The 21394-nt window shown below is 31.8% G+C and overlaps 2 protein-coding genes and 1 pseudogene across 3 annotated transcripts; 2 read left to right on the top strand and 1 right to left on the bottom strand.

Moving 5' to 3' along the window:
• The first annotated feature begins 6985 nt into the window (after positions 1–6985).
• On the top strand, positions 6986–11695 carry LOC112706925 (uncharacterized). Its single transcript, XM_025758454.3, has 8 exons — positions 6986–7243; positions 8157–8225; positions 8946–9065; positions 9296–9378; positions 9495–9570; positions 9751–9936; positions 10241–10369; positions 11007–11695. Exons 1-8 carry the CDS (start codon positions 7169–7171, stop codon positions 11166–11168), a joined length of 900 nt encoding a protein of 299 aa, XP_025614239.1. The 5' UTR covers positions 6986–7168; the 3' UTR covers positions 11169–11695.
• A 2289-nt stretch (positions 11696–13984) lies between these two features.
• LOC112706932 (L10-interacting MYB domain-containing protein-like) lies at positions 13985–17247 on the top strand (annotated as a pseudogene).
• A 402-nt stretch (positions 17248–17649) lies between these two features.
• Positions 17650–19776, bottom strand: LOC112706912 (probable diphthine methyl ester synthase). Of its 2 annotated transcripts, none has more exons than XM_025758435.3 (5): positions 19455–19776; positions 18609–19239; positions 18477–18516; positions 18292–18383; positions 17650–18064 (listed from the first exon to the last, which is right to left on the bottom strand). In XM_025758435.3, the coding sequence occupies exons 2-5, from the start codon at positions 19111–19113 to the stop codon at positions 17877–17879; spliced, it is 825 nt and encodes a 274-aa protein (XP_025614220.1). In that variant the 5' UTR covers positions 19114–19239; positions 19455–19776; the 3' UTR covers positions 17650–17876. The 2 variants fall into 2 exon arrangements, with proteins under 2 accessions (XP_025614220.1, XP_025614227.1); XM_025758442.3 differs by having other exon boundaries at positions 18609–19228; positions 19455–19775.
• Positions 19777–21394: the final 1618 nt, after the last annotated feature.

Raw genomic sequence — 21394 nt, 5'->3', positions numbered from 1 at the left:
TACTTTTTTTTATAAAAAAATACTATAATATCCCTATTATATAAAACGACTAAAATATTCTTATTATATATATTAATTTTGAAAATCCTATATTCTAGCCCTTTTCTTCTCTATCGTTATAGGGTTATAATTTAAAGTTTTCAAAATATATATATATATATATATATATATATATATATATTTGTTGTGTTTTATAATAGGGATATTGTAGTAATTTTTTATAAAAAAATATTAATTTATACCGGTTCAAAAGTTAATTTATTATTTTTTTGCTAAACTGATTTGTCCAGTCTAATTTTAATAAAAATAATACAATTTAATTGATTATATATGTTAAATTTTAATTTTAAAAAATATATTTAAAAAAAGACGTTTTTGACATCTTTATCTAAGTGGCTCCCATTAGAAAATTAGCACATTTTGAAATTTGTAGACTGTAGTCATTAAATAGTCATTATTAGTATATATTTTTAATAGTCTGAGATTATATTTAATGATGTGAAATTATACTCTTTTTTTATTAATTAAATACTAGCTAGATTTTAATGAAAGTGTTGACCCTTAGACTTTTTTTACTCAAATAGGTCCCTACAAAATTTTACATCTTTGTCTCCAAAAAAATATTTTTTCATTGAAGTTCCTAAACTTTACAAAAACATAATACATAAGTTCCTACCTTAGTAAGATTAGTTGTTTTTACTTGGACAAATAAGTCATTAAAAGTGTGACAAAAGGACCTATATGTCTTACTTTTATAAAGTTCAAGGACTTTTATGTAATAAATTTTTTTTGGAAACGAAAATATCCGAAATAAAATTTGTTAAGGACCTATTTGAATATATATTTTTTATTTTATTTTATTTGCTATTTTTAATCATGATATTAACAATTATAAAAAATAGACGAAAACATTCGAGGTAAAATTTCTTAAGGATCTATTTGGATATATATTTTTTATTTTATTTTATTTGCTATTTATAATTATGGTAATAACAATTATAAAAAATATACCTCCAACACTATAAAAAAGTCGTTGTATATCATTGAATTTACCAACGAATTTATTAAAAAGATTCACTAGTAATCTGTTTATCATCAGATTTAATAATGGAGAAATAAATCCAATAGTATAAACTTTACCGATAATTATTTACTGGCGAATTTTTTCGTCCACCACTAATTAACGGCAGATTTAATTGCATATATAAACTTTTAATTAGTTAAATTTTAGACATTGTTACGGTCAGATTTTTTTCTTTATAAATCCAATGGTAAACTAATTTATTTTTTAACAAAAAAAATTATTTAAAAATTTAATATATATTTTTATAAATTTAAATTTAATATTTTCTAAACTAACAAATTCAAACTTCTACAAGTTTTTATAATAATGCCTATGATTTTTAATTAAAATAAAGTTTATAAACAAGTTCAAATATCAAAAGTTACTAAAAAAAATAACAGAATTCAATTAAGCAAAACAAAATCAAATTTAAAATATACCAAATCCTCAATTTCTTTTTTGAAAATTTTTCAATTTAATTTTATTCTATACACATACTCACTTATATTTGTATAAGTCTAACATACATCAAATACAATCAACAAAAATCATAACTATCTACAATTCTATCTACAATTATAAGAGCTATACAAAGGCAGGGACGGATGCACGTATATAAGTGTGGGGGCAAGTGCGCCCACTACAATTTGAAGTTTTTTTGAGTAGTATATATATGATAATAAAATTTATTTGCTCCCACTAAATTATTAAATTTGATCCCACAATAATTTTTTACTTAATTTTTGATACTTCATAGTCAATTTAAGAATTTTATATTAGATATTGTTAGAATGATCAATTCTCAATTTAAATAAATTTATTATTTTTCTTAGAAATCGACTAGAAAGAGTATTATTTATTTTTTTATATTAGTTTTAATTTTTTTCTGTAACAAATGCATTAATTAAAAGAACTTTTTCAACTATGAATTTTAATAAAAATTGGCTTCTAATTGCATTAATTAAAAGAACTTTTTCAACTATGAATTTTAATAAAAATTGGCTTCTAATTGTATGAGAAGTAAATTTTTAAATATATATATATATATATATATATATATATATATATATATATATATATATATATATATGTAAGAGTAATACTACACATTCAAGTCTTTTTATGAACTAAGTCTAATCAAGTTAAACAATAAGACTTTGAATAATGTTAGTCATAACTGATTTTTGTTATCTTAGACTAATTTGGTTGAACTTAGTTAACAAAAAACTTGAATATGTAGTATTATTCTACATAAAAAGAGAGATATTTTGATTGTATTATTAAGAAAAAGATTATTCAGTTTTTTTAAAATATAAAACCTAAATAATAAAAATTTAAAGGGTAAAGTATATTTTTTGTCCCTGAAGTTTGACAAAAGTTTCAAAAATACCCTTAAGTTTTATTTTGTTTCAATTTTGTTCCAAAAGTTTTCGATTTGCATCAAATATATATCCCATGACGGCTAATTTTTCAAAAAATTTAAGACTAATTCAACAACAATTTTATAAGAACAACTCTCAACACAAGCAAATCAAGCATAATTTTCATGCATTATTATTAGATTAGTCTTAAATTTTTTGAAAATTTAGCCGTCAATAGTATATTTGATGCAAATAAAAAACTTTTGGGACAAAACTGAAACAAAATAAAACTTAGGAATATTTTTAAAACTTTTGCCAAATTTCAGGAATAAAAAGTATACTTTACCCAATTTTAAATTATATGTTATCATTCAAATTACTATTTTAATATTTTAATTTGTAAATTATATGTTTAAAAGACTAATCATATTATATGTACATAACAAAGTAAATAATCACATGTATACATATTGAAATAAAAAATATAAATTAAAAATAAATTAAAAATACCTATATTTATATATAAATATTTAACGATTAATGAAATAATTTTATAATTGATTTTTATGTACACATAATATTTTTATTATAAATTTTTTTATTATATTATATATATTTTGCCTTCATTATCAAAATTTTTTGGATCCGTCATTGTACACAGGGACGGATTTATATATTGTGTAGTAGGGCAAGTGCTCTCACTATAATTTGAAAAAAATTTTAGTAGTATATGATAATAATATTTATTTACTTCCATTAAATTATTGAATTTGACTCCACAATAATTTTTTACTCAATTTTTGATACTTAATAGTCAGTTTAAAAATTTTATATTAGATATTTATTAGAATGATCAATTCTCAATTTAAATAAGATTGGTATTCTTTCTTAGAAATAAACTCAAAAGATATTATTTATCTTTTTTAAAATTAATTTTAGTTTTCTCTGTAGCAACTACATTAATTGAAAAAAAAAATTTCAACTATAAATATCACTAAGAGTTGACTTTTAATTGTATGAGAAGTGAATTTTTAATAATTATTTGGTTTTATATATATATATATATATATATATATATATATATATATATATATATAAAAGAGGCATTTCGATTGTATTAAAAAAAATTAGTCAATTTTTTTAAAATTATAAAACCTAAAAACTATAATTATAAATTATATATTATTATTATTTAAATTATTATTTTAATATTTTAATTTGTAAATTATATATTTTGAAAATTAATAATATTTTATAATAATAAAATATAATTATAACAATAATGATACTATATGTACATAAAAAGTAACCATCTGTATAAGATATATATTGAAATACAATATATTTTTTGTCTGCACTGTCAAAATTTATTAGATCCATTATTAACTATATATATATGAAATATGAATTAAACATATTTATAATAATAAATACAATTTCACACAACTGACATGTATTTTATTAATAGAATAGAAAAAATAAAACCACAACAAAAGACCGAATACGAATATTTAACAAACAATCTTCAAATATTTTTCACTTGACTCGACTCCAAGAGTACTAATCACACAATTCAATACTGCTGCCAAAGATGTAACTGCGTGCCACTGACACCGTCGGCAATCACAACGCTTGTACTTGCTACACATGAAAAACTAAAGTGCCCTTGAATATGAATTATGAGTTAGTGCGATGGCTATTTATCTATGTGCAAATATGTAAGTTATCAATTCAATAATATAATGTAAAGTTTATCGTCTAAATTATCACAATGCTATCGGGAGAAAAAATCAAATAAGGCTAATTAAGCACATAGTTTATGGGATCACTCTTAAAATCTGATGACAAATTTTAATAGTGTTAAAGTCTCAAATTTTAATGGTATTAAACTTTCATTTAAAACAAAAACAGAATATTATTATTATTATTGCAAGCTAAAGTAAAAATTACCCAATCCTTTATATGCTTTCAATAGCAGAACATCTTTGCTTGACCATTTGAGAAACTAATGCCATACAAAAGATACTCTAATATTTTTTCAAAAACCCAGATTTGTTATCAGCTCTTAGCAAATGAATATCATTAACAATTATTTACTTTTATTAATTTAAAAGCCACTCATTTGAATTGCACGTATGATAAGAACAATGGACCCAATTCCTTTCATGAAGCCATTGCAAGAGCAAAAATTTAAAATATCATAAGCAAGCATAAAAAGAGTGCAAACACGGTCAACTATGATAATAGCATTAAAACAAGGGGAAACATATTAGAAGACAGTCATCTTTCTAGAATGAGCAAAACAAGCAGAGTAACATAAAATTAACTACCTTGTTCGATGCATCATCACCTTCGACAATATTATCAATTTCATCATCAAACGCACCAACCTCCTCTGCAACATTAGAAATCAAACATATTGTTTTAATTTATAACGTACAATACATCAAACTAATATAATTATTGAGTACCTATGCTTCAAAAGTAGGGGTGTTTATGAGACGGATGTAACCGGATTTGTACTGATTTAGATTCGATCTTAAATATATACCGACTTTATTTTTTAGATCATAACTCGGCTATAAACCCGATGAAATCTAAATATTTTTAGGCTACAACTATATCGGGTCTAAACCGGGTGAAAACCGAATATTTAAAGCTTTAACAATAATTTATAAAAAAACTTATTTATGATGCACTTATTTATAAAGAAAAAACTTGTTATCAAAAAGTTGATATCCATATTTGAACTTAAATTTGTCCATAAATCCTAATTTAATACTTTTTTGATCTATTTTTTAATTCAACAAGTGTGATTAAAAATAAAACAATAAACTTATAATTAATAAAACATAATATTGAAATTATTTTAAAACATATATATCTTTTTTAGTTTCCTTAAGGAGCACATGGATCGGGTGAAGTCGAATTCGCCTTGACCCGGACCCGACCTGAAACAATGACCGAGTTTATTTTTGAGACCCAGTAAAATCACACCAAATTAGCTCCTAAAATATTTGGGATTGGGCCGGGTCTTCGGGTCAGGTCGGATCATGCACACTCCAATTCAAAATGTTACGTAATTCAAATATTAGATTGACAAAATTCACAGATAACACACAGTTATCAACAGTGCATGGAATATTCAAGTCCATTTCCCTATATTTCTATATAGCATGAACATTTTACTTTCAAGCATTTCAAAATTGTCATACGTGAAAGGTTACTCCGCTAAATCTACCTAAACTAAAATTAACTAAAACTAAAGTCAACATCCTAAAGCAGTGCACACTCAAGTCCACACAGTAAGAATGAGAATTTCACAAATTAATCAACTTTAACAGCACAAAACGCAAAAAAAAAAAGGACAGAAGCTCTAGTATTCAAAGCACTTCACTCTTAACAGATCTACTACAAACCTAAATTGGAACCAGCAATAGAAGAGCATGGAGAAGATTATACCAGCATTGCACCTGACGAAGGCAAGTGGCGGTGGCGACGAACAACGAAAGCAGCAACTGGCAGGGAAGAAACAAGATCCTTCATGGTAGAAACAAGCTCCAGGTGGACGCTTCTCGACGGCGACGATGGTTGGAGACGTGGGAAGCGGTCAATGGCGGCGAAACGACAACAAATGGTGGTAATGAGGGCTGACAGCAAGAGAGAAAGAGAAAAATGAGAGAAATGAGGTTGATGATGTTGCAGAAATAGAGGGGTGGGATTCAAATTCAAATTTAGAGTCAATTTTACCGGCAGATTTATCGTTAGATAAATCCACTAATAACGCACGGCCTGTGATCAAAACGACGCATTTCATTTAATTACCTTACCGTCGGATTATTTTTCTCCTAAATCTGAAGGTAATGATCGCACCAATTTTTTTTCTAATTATTATCAACGAATTTACTGTTGGAAAACCAAATCCGACGGTAACTTTTTTATCCAACGAATTTATTGCTAAATTTGCCGGTTCATCCGCTGCTAACCTCCAACGCTAAATCTGACAATAAATTCGACAGCATTCAACGTTTTTCTTATAGTGCAAATTGATTTCAGCAAAATTTAGATAAGGCAATTTGGTTTTAACAAAATTTTTAATACAAGAACTAATCTATGTAATGAGATTAATTTTCAGATATTTTTAGAGAATAAAAATTTATGTAAAATTTTTAGAGACCAATTTTAGTGGAAAAATACTATGTATAAAAAATAAAATACCCTTAACTCTAATTTGCAAATTCTAACTTCTAAAATAATCTATTGATACAAAATATAATCAATAAGAAATTAAGATTTATTTAATTAAGAATAAGTACAACATTCTTTATTTTGTACAGAGGGGATAAATTATTTTTTTGTTTCTTTTTTTTTGTTTTCTATTTTTTAACTTGACAGATTAAAGATAAATTCGTTGTCATGCACAATGCAGAATTCAAATTCCCAATATTTATTTAAGCGGACCAGTGAGCTAATTATTATTCGATAGCACTTTTTTTTTTTGTCATGAGCGGACACCCTGTATGTGCCCGTATAGATAGTGGGAGAAGGCTAGTCATGATTCGAGTTGGGCTGATAAAAGCCCAATATAAGTGGGTTTGGATTTCAAGACCAGAACAAAAAAAATAGAGGGTTTAGTCGTTAGATTGGTATTTGTGAATTGATTAATTGTTCCGTTCCTGGGTGCGGTGATTGTTGGAGTCGGAAGAAACTCAAGAAAGTGGTAGTGGCAGAGAAACAGAGCGCGATGCAAGGCGGTGAGGAAGTAAGCATAGAGGAGTTAGCCTCCAATCTTTCCACCTACAAGGATCAACTCCACCAGGTAACTGCTCCACCCTCCAACCCCAAACCAACTTAGGGTTTTTCTCTTACCAATTTGTTCTTTCCATCATTTTTACTTTCTCGCTTCAATTCCGATTAATACCTAAACACTACGATGACCTAGCCTTTTGTCGTTACTGTAACAATCAATTTTGCATATTCGCGTGTGAATTAATTTTTCACTATCCAATAAGAGGGGTTTCTTTTGGATTTCGTATGCAATAATATGCCCAATTCTTCTGCATGTGCCGGTAAACCCAATTCTTCTGCTCTTTTCAGCTCAGCTGCTATAACAGCACCAAGTACAGTTTCTGACTCAACTTCCAAAATTCCATTATTATTATTTGTTTTCTTAAAAAAAAAAATAATGAATGGTATTTCATTGCTGCTTGTTTCCACTTGGATACGCAACTTCAAATATGAGGCTACATAAATTTATCTATATGTTTGGTTATATGCAAACGAGACTTGTAAAAGTCTCGGACTCAATAAAGAATAGTATATTCAATGGAGGGCATCGCAAATTCTCAATAGTTGGAACCTTGAAGTAGAGGTAGACCAAGGAAAATTATAGTTAAAATCTTGGGTTCTAGAAAATGGCTCGTCTACAATAGGATATGATGACATCATTTTATCTATGCAGTTGACCCTGCCTATTGAGAAAATATTTTTTCTTATTTTTGAATATGCCCTATGTGGTTTTTGTATCTATGTAAAATTATCACTTGTATTCCTGTCAAGAAAAAGACATTATTACTTTCATTGCCTTTCAAAGGAAAGTAGTTTATGACTGCCATTATTGCCCCTTACAGTATCAATGTCATGAACATAGTTTGTTCCCTCATTAAATCTCAGCATTCCCTGATATGAGAATCAACTTGTTTATAAGCTTTTCTCCTTCATTTGTGGATCAGGTTAGACAACTTTTAAAAGATGAGCCTGGAAATTCTGAGTATGTGGACATGGAAAGGGAGCTTAATGAGGTATGGCTTTATCATATGTTTTACTTCTGTCTTTTCATATCTGTGAGCTGTGCATTCCCTCCTCTACCCCCCCCCCCCTCTTCCTTTTTTTTTTCCCTTGTTATTCATTGAATCATTGATTCATCTGAAGATATTGTGTCGACCTGATATTCTTATTGCTCATCCTCCTTTAGGGGGAAAAAATCTGAATTAATAAATGATTGTTTCTTAAGAAAGCAGATCTCTACCTTCTTACCTAGCTGCCATAAAGGCACGAGAGACGGATGTATGGACAGCTAAGCTTTCTTTGCATCTCATTTTTTTTTTAAGTTTTCAACCAATGAAACTCTAGTGGCCTTTGTTCAGATTTGTCCTCCTTTGTTAGTTTAAAAAGGTGAGATAGTGTTCTGTTTCAAAGTGAAGTAATGTTATAGTTTAGTTAAAATTGCAGATCTTGAGGAGCATGGGAAATTTAAAAACAAAAAACAAAAGGAAATTAGATCTATCTACCAAAAGCAAATGTGAACCTCATCAAAAGACACATCACTTCTATCTTGGTTCTTTGCAGGTGTGCTCTGTGTCGTGATGTCCAGCATGATTTCCCCCTCTCACCTGATATGAGATGTTCACACTGAGATTCTAAGTTAGAATTTTGACATTAATTTGGCTTATGATGCACCAAATTTCTGAAAAGTATTTGGTTTACTGAATTGGACAGTGGCCTAAAATTGTGTGACACAGGTGATTGCTTTGACGGAAGAACTCCTTGCAACTGCTAAGCAAAATGAAATATGTGGTTCAAATGCTGGTCCAAATGCTAGTGCACCTTCTACTTTGTCAAAACCTAAGGATAATGAAGTGGTATGTCTTATTTGCTATCCTGACTGTCAGTGAAACTGTGAATCTGAATGGTGTAGCATATTGTATATTGTCTTTAAAGCTTAAGCTACTTTGCTTTCACAGCTGTACTTAACAGCCCCTTGGTGAATTTAGATTATATGAGCAAGTGCTCATTTCAAATGATTGAAATTATTTAAATGCAATATTTTTCTCATGATTATAATTAACTGCTTTTGTTATTTCACTCTTAGGAGCGGGAGATCAGTTATGATCATCAAGATAAATATCCTATTGGCAGTAAAGTTCAGGCTGTTTGGAGTGAAGACGGGGAATGGTATATTCAGCAATTAATTTCTTTCTGTTTGTCCATTTATTTATATGCATTTTACTTTCCATTTCATTTATCTATTTTTTTTATTTTTATTAATATTTTGTAAAATAATTGGCCAGGTATGATGCAACAATAGAGGCATATACACCAAATGGTTATTTTGTTTCCTATGACAACTGGGGAAACAAAGAAGAGGTGTGTTTCTAAAGTACTTTGTTACATAAATGATCCCAATATTAGATTTCACTAACTGTATTCTTGTTTATAGAGATTCCTTTTCTATTTGCCCTTTATAATTACATTCTAAAATATTGTTTTCAGCTTATTCATTCTCAAGCTAGGTATCTTGTGTTGATGGCAGTTGCTTCTGTGCAGGTGGATCCTGCGAATATAAGGCCAATTCAAGAGGGTACTGTCGATGCTTTGTTAGAAGCTGAGCGAGTTGCTGAAGCTACAAAGCAGGCTATCAAACGGAAAATTGCACAGGCGGCAACTATCGATGTCCAGTCACGAAGTTTACCGGCAAAGCTTCGTATAGAACCGGATGACCCTGAGGATGTGGTGAGTTATTAAATAAGGTTATCATTTCCTAATGTTTCCCCCTTATCTATAAAATTTATTAGTTTCTATACATAGAATGCTTGTTGCCAGTATTAATGGGAGTGTTTGACTAAACCGCTTTTGCTGTCTAGATAGTCTTGAGTTTGTCTCTTGCTCTCTCTGCCACTTCTGATAATTATTTTCTGGATGACAAAGACACTTTGGAGTGTCTCTGAAGTCATGTTATTTTATCTAAGTTTGTCTGCTCAATTAGCTAGAGTGCTTTTGATTATGCCTTTGCTGAATGCTGACTTAAATATAACAGAAAGCTTCCAAACGCAAGAAAATACATGCCTTTAAGTCAAAGATGCGGATGGAGCAACTTGAAGTCACACAAAATAAGCGCCAAAATGCTTGGCAGCAGTTTCAGTCAACCAAAGGAAAGGCAAAGAAGGTACTACTCAATTTTGTTAATTTGTATCTTAGTTGTTGTTATTATTATTATTATTATTATTATTATTATTTCATGGCTTTAGATGGTGTTGTATTCTTGTGCCTATATTGATAGCTTTCATATAAGGAATATAATCAATATTTTTATTGTTGTTGATAAAAAATGAACCGCGGAGCTGACATTACTAATATGGTTAATTGGATAAGATTAGCCTGCTTGATATGACAAACTCTTGTCCTATGCATTGTTTTACTCTAGCAAACTAAACCTAATAGCAATATCATAAATGTTCGCTAGAAACTAGAAAGTTGTCCCTTCAATTGCAAACCCAATAACCTAAATGTTTGCTACCAAAAAAGAAAAAAAATCATCAATGCTTTTGAGGATGTTAGTTTTTGTTCATATTACTAGGTTAGCTCTTTTATATAAAGAAGGAAAAAAAAAAAGAGCGTGGGGGAGGGGAGAGACTAGAGAGAGAGAGCAGCTTGAATTGGCTGAGGTTAGAAGTTCCATTGCAAGTTAAAATTCTCCACTGACATGTTCTCATTTTAATTGTATGGTCAAATCATCTTTATATTGAATTTACTTTTGTTGTTCTTAATGCTTGCATGAATTGTTTTCTTGGCGTTGCTTACAGATTGGTTTCTTCTCTGGAAGAAAACGGGAGAGTATTTTCAAGTCTCCTGATGATCCTCACGGAAAGGTTGGTGTGACTGGTAGCGGGAAAGGTTTGACCGAGTTCCAGAAGAGAGAGAAACATTTTCATCTCAAGGATGGGACAGTTGAGAGCGATGAATAGGTTATGCAGCCATTGGCTTGCAACTGTATGTAGAATGTTCAAACCATTCCCAGAGGAAGTCATCGATGCCACAACCCCAATTAGACTCATTTTATCAAGTAAATCCACTCTGCTTTGAAACTGTTCTAAGATCATTTCCTTATCGTCAACGTTAATCTATCTTGATGCTAATTTCATTGTCTAGCTTGACGTTGGTTAGCTGATCTTAGATAGATGTGTATTGATGTGTGAACCACTTGCTCGATTGGTCTATTTGGGGAAATGGAGGTGAATTGCCTTTTGGTTTAGTTGACTCGGTTATCTGGTTAACCTAAGTTGTCTCAAGTACAATGTTATACTTAATTAGTTGGATCTTAATGTGTGGAGTGACCTGACTCGTGGCACAAAATGGTTTTGTTTGGCCATTGGAAACTTGCCTGGTCGCTCTGTCCATCATTCTAGGCTAGGTTGAGATGATTTCGGCAACTTGAATATTCGTATTTGCTTTTCCAATATAAATTAATCGAGTATATACTTTAACTATGTAAGTTATTAGAATTCAACTTTAACTTAATTTCGTAGTCATGGTAACTATTTGGGAACAACTTAAAATTCAGAGAATGCGTAAAATTTAAAAGATCATACAACATCAAGCAAATTGATAATAATATGTATTAGAAACAAGATCGCGAGCTATGATCCACCACTAGTCCTTCGATGGTTTGTCATATCTCTAATGCATATTATTTTTCATTGGTAAGCTTTCAATCTTTTGCTCCTAATAGTAGGGGTGGCAACATGTACCCTACCTGCGGGTATCCAACCTGACTCCACCCGGTTGGGTAGGGTTGACAACCCGATCCGTAGCAGGTAGGGTAGGGTGCGGGTAGGGTTCTCGTGCGGGTCGGGTAGGGTGCGGGTTGAACTTCAACCCTATCCGACCAATCCGCATCTTATATAAATATACTTATATAAAAATATGTTTCAAGTGGATATTGAACAAAAAACTTCTTACTAAATACAAAAGATCCTTAGTCATTAAAAGATAATTAATTGATAATTTAATATCTTTTTTTAACATAAAAGTTAGTTCTATTTTAAATTATCAAGTTATATAATAATGTTGCATCTTTTTTGTAATCCGCGGGTAGAGTCGGGTTAAGAGCAGGTAGGGTTAGGGTTGGAATATTCTCAACCTGCGGGTAGGGTTAGGATTGGTTCCAAACCCTACCATTGCCACTCTTACATAATAGTTTCGGGAGATACTAATTTGAGAACTAAGAGTCAACAGACACCAACCACAGCATACAGTTGGAATGCCTTCTCTATCTTTGTATTTACATGTGCTGTCACAAATTCTCTCATTTGGTTCAGCACTTAAGGTGATCAACACAATCATATGGTGACGAGCGAATATTGTGCGTCACAAATTCTCATTTGGTTCAGCACTTAAGGTGATCAACACAATCATATGGTGACGAGCGAATATTAATACCCTGCGAATTCTTGAAACTTACCTTGAACTGAGTTGCTGCAGGGTTGATAGGAGTTTGTCATATAGGTTATAGGATATTCAAGGATTACGCTTCGGCGAAAAATCAATGACAGTACTGGTTCGGTCATAGGAGAAAAATCGTTGGTGAAAAAATTGTTTTAAAATTGTTAAATCAGTTGATTGAACGGGATTTGAATCCGGCCAGTTTATTTTAAATGGTACCGTTTTGCAGTTACATTAAAAAAAAGAGGTTTCTGAATTTAGAAACACAGAAACTACTACCAGTCTCTCTCTCTCCCTTTTCACTCATGCAGACTCAAAGCTCTTCCATCTCAACTCTTCCTTGAAAACCTAGCCTCTATCGCGCCGCCGTTCGTCTCACAGTTGTGGCCTCGTTCATTGTGGTCATTTGCTAATCCTCCTAGTTCGTTGTACTCGAGTCAAAGGCCCTCCCCTCGTTTGCCCACGCCAACGTCTCCAGGTCCTGTCGCCCATCGTCCGTCCGTCATGTTCGTTGTCAGCTTCCCGTCGTCTGCGGCTCTTCGTCAGCTCATCAGTGTTCGATAAAGAAAAGCACAACAATCCAGTTTTAAAAACTTATGCTTCGTAATGTTAGAATTCAATTTGTCAATTGAGAATTGATTCATCTTAAATATAAATTACGGTAATTTAAATTATTTCTTAAATTTTTTATTGAGAGGAATAAAGGATTCAAAATTCCTTTAAATAAGACATAAAATTTTTTATCGAGATATAAACCGAAGGAGGGTAGGATTCCTTAACTTTTAGGGGATCTGTAGAATAAATCGCACATTTACTATTAAATTATACCCACTGCTACTACAATGCTATTATTACACACATGATTAGATCTTTTAGGGTCTATATATATATATAAACATACGGTTTCTACAAATTAGAACGTTCGCGTGTTGTAAGGGGACCAACCTAACTAATCAATTAAAAGAGGGACAAATCTCTTTTTTTTTAATTCAAATAAATTAGAATTAACTGGGATTCTCGGAAGCAGTCTCCAAGCCTGACTATGGCTAGGTTTTAGCTGTAACACACACAAAAAACTTCTACAAAAAATAAATAAAAAAAATTATTTTAATATGAACATTAATAAAAATCTAAAGATAGAATGAAATTATTATGTTAATTCATTGAATTGAGTTTATAAATTCACAAGATTTTGGTTGATGTAGTGTTTTAAATTTAGATGGCATTTTAAGGTTTGTATTAAATTATAATTATATTTTAGTGTGCTTATTTATATTTTATTTATTATTATTATTATAAAACAGTTATTTAAGTTGAACCATAATAAAATCATTAGACCAATAAACTAATGAATTAATAACTGGAAGGGTTTGATATCTGGTCCGATTTTGAGAACCTTTGCCATTTTTACTTCACTCTCCTCAGAGTCAAACACGCCGTATTCGTTGGTTCTCCATGGTTTTTCCATTCTCTTATGTGCTAGCTGGAGCTCATCGCTGACTTGCCTTTCCTTCCTCCGCGCCGCCAGTCTTTGCTTTCCTTCCTCCGTCTTTGCTCCTCCGTGCTGTGTGCTCCGCCCACTCTGCATCCTCCAAATGCATCGTTTGTTTCCGCTCCGCTGCAGGCTGTGCTCGTGCTTCCCCTCCACTTCAGGCTGAAGCTCCGAAGCTGCTTCGTCGCTTACTCTGCTGCTTCTGTAGGTGAGTTTTTTTTTCCCAGTTATTATTTATTGATTTTTATGCTTAGTTTATTAGTTTTAATTTAGATATAGATAAGTTGTTTATGTTAAGTTGATGCTAATTAGATAAATTGATGATTAGATTTACATATTAGATAGTAGGTTATGTGACTGTGAATCTGTTTAGATTATTGGGTTAGATGATTATTTATACCGCTTCTTTTAAGAAATATTTCATGCTAATATGATCATATTGTTTGATTTTTATTCCTTTTCCTTGGTTCTTATTTCTAACTCATGGGCCTCAGTTGTTTGTTGAAAAGTTTTGGAATTTACTGCAAGTTTTGTTAATGATGCTAAGCCTGTTATGAATTCATGTTATTGTTAAATCACACACATGCTGATTGTATTGATGTTTTAAACAAATCACACACACTTAGCATCTTGTTTAATTTGTTCAAATGTTGCGAGATTGAAAATGGTTGGAAATAAGCTGGGATTTTCTCAACAAGAAGCCTTTATCACAGAATTTAAGTTTGTTGTGTTGCTTAAAACAGAAAAGAAGCTGAGATTTTCCTTTATCAAGTTGTGCTTACTGCTTATTACTACTTTTGTTTTCACTTTTAATTTGAAGTAATGTTGTTTCATCTCTGTTTTAAGTTCCTCAATCTGTATTGTATCGAGTGATTAGGAAATTTGTTAATTGTTATAATTAGGAGTAACAACATTTTTTAATTATTTTGCTTTCTAATAACGTCTAGGTTCATTTATGAATTATTGACACTTTTTTCTATATATATGATTGCTGCCTAATTTCTATATATTTATTTTGCTTAACACCAGCAAAGTATATCCCTGTTTGTGAATTGTGACAAGCAGGGTTAAGACGTTGTATGCAATGCAATTGTTACTAAATAACCTTAAGACTTAAAAGCTTATCCTTTGTATTGGTGCCTTAATAATTGATTACATTGATGCCTTAATTTTGAGATGCTTCTGTTTTGTACTTAATTTTGAGATGCTTCTGTTTTGTATTTTCTTGTTATCTCCTTAATTTACTCTATGCCTTGACTGATATGTTTGTTCTGCATTTAATTACTATTTCTATTTACTGTTTGAATCTTTGTTATTTTGCATAATTCGGTTTAAAAAAAAAAATCTAGTTTTTTAAAAAGAAGAATCAATTTTTAGGCTAAAAAATTCAATTTGAAAAAAAAAAAGTTTCTCTATAGAAAATTATTTTTTTTTGTTTAAAAACCAGATTTTTTGTGAAAAAACAAGTTTTCTGCAAAAACCAGTTTTTTTTTTTTTTGTGAAAAAACCAATTTTTCTTTGCAAAAACCGATTATTTTTTATAATTAGTTTTATCTTTATAATCGATTAAAAATTGATTTTTAATTTTATAACCGGTTAATAACTAATTTGATCAAGTAAACCAATTTAGTTAATATACCTAAACTAAATTTTTGGTTAACCAAAAACAGATTTGGCGTTTTGGTTAACTTAACCATGTAAAACCTTAGAGGAGGGGGTAGCCGGGTAGGGGTGGCAACATGCACCCTACCTGCGAGTACCTAACCCGACTTCACTCGGTCGGGTAGGGTTGCCAACCTGATCCACAACGGGTAAGGTATGGTGCAATTTGGGCAAGCTTTCAAGAAAGCGTGTTTTCCATAAGAATTTTATTAAACTAAGTGTTGGTTTATGAACATTTCAATAGGTGTAGATGGGCGTTGAAGTTGGTAATCAACCCAAGCAAGAGCGTTCAAGGACAAGATGGACTGCATCCCTTGACAAGATATTTGTAGATTTGGTTGTCAAGCAGATTCAACTAGGGAACAGACCAAACAACGTTTTTGACAAGAAAACATGGAATCACATTCGTGATGAATTTAATAAGCAAACAGATATCAACTTCAACAATAATCAGTTGAGGAAGCATCTAGATGTTCTTCGAACACGCTTCTACCATTTGAAATCTGCATATGATCAAAATAATGACTATGGGATAGATGATTCCTGTTGCATAGGCCTTGAACTGTGGTAAAATAATCTATTAAAAATAGCATTCCTGTTATTTGTCTCTATTTTCATTATGAAATTTTGATAGGTTTTGTCTATAGGTACAACCTAGTCCTGAAACAGTTAAAGTGAAAGATTATCCAATATACGAGAAACTCTGCACAATATTCACAGATTCAGCTGTAGATGGGAAATATGCCCAATCTAGTCACTACGAAGAGTTTAACAAGTATGTTGGGATTGATGCTGCCGGCTCAATTTCATGTCCAGAAGCTAGGGTTTCACATTATCAGAACCCATTGTCAATGAAGTCATTACAAGGTAACACCTCAACTGTAGAGAAAATAACTAAGAATTCGTTAGCTAGGAAGGAGAAACGTCCATCTGAGGCGCTAATTCCTAATCTGGATCAAGACAGCTGTGATGCTATGGCGGAAGCCTTGCTAGAGATGGTTGCTGCTTCAAGGTTAAGTACAATTGTTCCAACTGAAAATGATGATAGATTCTCCATAACTAACTGTATTGGGGCTTTGGATGAGATACAAGGCATTGATCAACTTCTCTACTTTTCTGCATTGGACCTTTTTGAAGACCCTAATTTAAGGGAGACCTTCATTTCTTTGAAATGCGATAAGATACGTCTGACATGGTTACAAGGGAAGTGTGGTAAGACTAAGAGTGCCTTCCTTTAGATTTAGGCCAGCTTTATTTGTATTTAAGCATAGTAACATTGTCCATATCTTGTGGATATGATTCCATTATTATTATTCTTACCAACATTGTGTTACATACTTAACATTTGCCTATAAACTAATGCTCGAGGCCTTGAGCTTTGAAGTGTGATCAGTACTCAGTTAATTTTAGCTTGAATTTATATGGGTTTAAACATTTCAATAAACAAACGAGATTTGCAATCATTTTTGTTTCAAATGAATTTTAATTCTAATGCGTTCTAAAGATAGAAAAATTGAAATAACTATTTGAACTTTTCTTCAACAGGAAATTAATCAGTGACAAAGTTTCAATCTCTCAGTATTGATATGAGATCTATGCTATATAAAAAGGTGAATTCTAATATTTGACAATGACTATAATTGCTATGCAAATGCTATTGAAATTGAAGTCAATTTTTTTTTACATCATAGCACTTTTTTAAGCAACATTTTTAAAAGCGCTTAATAAAAAGATGTTACTTCAACTTTAACAATACTTTTTTAAACATTATAGCTATCGTAGCCATTGACCCACCGTAGTATAGTCATATCGAATGACCCATATAAAAATGTATTAAAACCTCAAGTCAATTTAGCTTTTAAACCCTGTACTTAAAAACAATTGAACCAACCATCTCCGATTGTATCCATGAGTTCATTTAGAAGCCTAAACTGAGAAAAAAACAAAAATCCAAGTGTCTAATTCTTTAGCCTGTAATGAATTCAAATTCCACATAAACTTCGACTGTAGAAACTCTACACTAACAAAAATTCAGATTTGCAAAATTCAAATGTTCCTGCAACCTTGTAAGTTGTAACTAGGTCCTACATCTGTAAAACTCGAGCATTTCTTCCTCTAATGGATGGGTATTGCCTGTTATGACAAGGCAGTGTAAAGGTGCTCCAAAATCAACCATCTGCAGTTGCCTCATTGTTCCAGCTACAATCGTCTGATCGTCACTTCCAAGCCGAGCAAACCCAACACACTGGGTATCTTCAGTGTAGGCTGCATGCCAAAGAGAGGGAAAAGTTGTATTTAGCTTGTTAATAATATTTCTTATGACGATATCAAAGGGAATTCTACAACTCTGATAGTAAAGAAGATCGGTTCTTAACCATCAGCGCGTAACAACATATCAAAAATCAATAAAAACATTTTACCATGCCAAAGAATTAATTATAGTCCAATGAAGAAGCATAGCATTTATGATTGAGGGAGAATATTGAACTGACCAGGTTGTTGGTGCTCTTGCACAACCTCCAAGAGCTGCTCAATAGCTGTGTTTATGGTCATATATCTGGGGGGTTCATAGGTTTTTCTCCCTCTGAAAAAAAAAAATGCATCAACAATGAATAAAACCAAGAGGAAGAAGTTGAGCAAACCAAACCAAACCAAACCAAACCAAACCAAACCAAACCTTGCCAAAGATTCGAGGGTGGGCTCCTTCACACGAATATCTGCAGTGAACCCATCAAATTTGAAAAAATCGAAGTAGAATTTGTCAACACAAAGAAATAGCAGAGAAAGTAAGAGAGTAGGTGAGTGAGACCTAACAAGCAAAGTGTGTGGAGTCCCATGGTTCGATTACTGTGAATCTTTTCGTAGAAGCTATCGGGCCTCCAAGAGTCGGTGAAGAATGGAATGGAAACAGTTTGGCCATAGCGATAGAGTTGGAGACCGCAGATGCCAATAGCATTCAAGACGGAGGCATTGTGCACAATCTGGACATGAATCCCCATCTTCTTAGCTCTAACAACAAGGTCAGTGTGGGTCGTAGCCCCAAAAGGGTCCCCAACAACGAGGAAGGCAACATGGGAGTGGCGAGCTTCTTCAAGAATGTGATGGGCTTTCTCTTCCACCATCTCTCTGTCTGCTAGAGTTATCGATTTCCCATACAGCTTTTCCAGGTTGGAGAGGCCATGAGAGTCGAGCCCAAATGAGAGGAGGGAAGTGTAGGCTTCCATGTAAACCTTTTCGCAGCTCTTCACTGCTTCCAAACCCCTCATCGTTATGTCTCTCTCATCTCCCAATCCTAATCCGATTATATACAGCATTTCTCTCTTCTTCTTCTCCTCTGTCTCAGTTTTTTCCCAACTGTCAACCCTCACTTCCTAGTTTAGTCTCAACTTGTCTTTAAGCCATAAAACCCCTAAACGCCATTATCCAAACCTACATTAAAACTGAACAAATCAAGTATATAAAATTACTCAAGAACAAATGCCACGCCTAAGTAAGTGATATTCTTGAATCAAGTAAGACAAAACTTCAGGTCCTAAAGGAGGATTCAATATGATATTAAAAAATTATATACTTAAAAAAACATGATTTAAAACATTTCTTAAACTATTAGAGAACTGAAAATGATTTCGTTTAGTGAAAAGAATTGAAAGCTCACCTACACTCACTGCAGAAGCAGACAGGGGCGGGCTGGGGACTTAGGGTTACAGCACCGTTGCAGAGGCAGGCCACCGGCGAGGAGAGTTGGCCGTAGAGGAGAGGAGGCCGCACGCAGAGCTTCGGATGACACAGACAGACGCAGGGGAGCCACGACGGACGACAGAGACGCAGTCGAAGCACACGACACGGCGGAGTGAGGTAGAGAGGAGACTTGAGAGTGAGTGTAGCTGTACTCAGTTGGGACTTGGGAGGGACTGACATCAGGTTCGGGATGGGGTGCCGTTAGGAAATTAGGGTTTTTTTTTTTTTATGGTACACCAATATAAACAAAAAACAATCCAATATTAAGAATTTTTTATTTTTATAAATTAAATAAATGTAATAATTATTGAAATAAATAATTTAAAAAATATTTATTAAAATAAATATTTCTCTTATTTAATTTATACTATAAATGAGATAATTCTGCATGTATTTTATTTACATTCAAATGAGATAAAACAGGTAAACGCTATCTGGTTTACACTGTAAACGAGATATATATTTTTTTTTAAAAATTGAAAATAATAAAAAATATTAATAATATTAATAATCCAAATTTTTAACATACAATTAGTACATGAAAAGGTTATCTTACGTTATCTTCCACTATTCACGTGGCAGATAACCGTTTCAATTCTCCTCTCATTATCCCCGTTAATTTCTACTAACAATTGTCAAACGGTTATCTCATTTTGTTGTGTTTTATTTATCGTGCATCAATCTCACTTCCATCTTTCAATGTTTAGCAGTAGACACAATTATAGTATTTATTCTCATCATGGAACTTTCCTTAAACACGTACAAATTTTTTATTTTTTAAATTTAAATCAATCCAATTAGATCATAATTTAATCTAAAAATTTTTATGTACTCTTTTTGAGTACTAATTGATCAAACATATCCATTTTAATCTCTTTTACCAATCTTTTTATGTACTAATTACATGCTAAAAGTTTGGATTATTAATATTATTAATATTTTTTATTATTTTCAATTTTTTTTAAAATAAATGTATCTCATTTACCGTGTAAACGACAGTGTATCGCACCCATCTGTCTTATCTAGTTTACACTTGTAAAATTATCTTACAGTGTAAACGAGATAAGAGAGGAATATTTATTTTGGTAAATATTTTTTAAATTATTTATTTTGATAAATATTTTTTAAATTTTTTATTTCGGTAATTATTACATCTATTTAATTTATAAAAATAAAAAATCCTAATATTAATGACTCGCCCAAAACAAAAAATCGTTATTTGAATGTCTTGACGTATATTTCTGTGTAAATCAAAATTCAATTTACGCGTTTTAGCAGTAAGCCGAATTATTTTGTATCGAATTACATAGAGCACTATATTTAAATATAAATCGAATTCAATTTAAATATAAATCGAATTCATATAATTCAAATTAGTTATTATGACACTGTTGATTCGATTTACTATTGCACAACACATATATAGTAAATCGAATCAACTTGATTCGATTTAGTATCTGTACAGATTATTGACATTTACTACTTTTAAGTCTTTAGGGCATGCCTTGTTGAGGTTGGAGTAGTGGTCTACGCACATCCTCCACTTTCCGTTGGTCTTCTTAACCAGGACTATGTTCAACAACCAGGTCGAGTAGTCTAGTTCACGGATGAACCCTGCTTCTAACAAGCTGGCTGTTTGCTTGGCCACATCATCGGCTCTCTCTTGAGACATCTTCCTTCGTCTTCGGGCTACGGGCTTGGCCTCTGCCTTCATGGCCAGGTGGTGGGACATGAACTGAGGATCGATACCCGGCATGTCAGCTGGTGTCCAGGCGAACAAATCGCCATTTGCTCGAATCATCTCCATCAAAGGCTCTTTCAAGTTATGGGTGAGGTTTCTGTTCACAAAGGTGAACT

Source organism: Arachis hypogaea, chromosome 1 (genome assembly GCF_003086295.3).
Source record: "Arachis hypogaea cultivar Tifrunner chromosome 1, arahy.Tifrunner.gnm2.J5K5, whole genome shotgun sequence".
NCBI lineage: Eukaryota > Viridiplantae > Streptophyta > Magnoliopsida > Fabales > Fabaceae > Arachis > Arachis hypogaea.
Note: the sequence above shows the minus strand (reverse complement) of the source record. Positions and strands in the feature narration are given on the sequence as shown.

What these genes read in the sequence shown, in the direction of transcription:
- LOC112706925 (XM_025758454.3), top strand. Translation starts at nt 7,169, where the DNA reads ATGCAAGGCGGTGAGGAAGTAAGCATAGAGGAGTTAGCCTCCAATCTT. An exon ending in AACCTAAGGATAATGAAGTG is followed by an intron (nt 9,066 to 9,295) that starts GTATGTCTTATT and finishes TTTCACTCTTAG; the next exon opens with GAGCGGGAGATCAGTTATGA. An exon ending in ACTGGGGAAACAAAGAAGAG is followed by an intron (nt 9,571 to 9,750) that starts GTGTGTTTCTAA and finishes GCTTCTGTGCAG; the next exon opens with GTGGATCCTGCGAATATAAG.
- LOC112706912 (XM_025758435.3), bottom strand. Translation starts at nt 19,113, where the DNA reads ATGCTGTATATAATCGGATTAGGATTGGGAGATGAGAGAGACATAACG. An exon ending in ACCCTCGAATCTTTGGCAAG is followed by an intron (nt 18,384 to 18,476) that starts GTTTGGTTTGGT and finishes TTTTTTTTTCAG; the next exon opens with AGGGAGAAAAACCTATGAAC. An exon ending in GCAAGAGCACCAACAACCTG is followed by an intron (nt 18,065 to 18,291) that starts GTCAGTTCAATA and finishes TTTGGCATGCAG; the next exon opens with CCTACACTGAAGATACCCAG.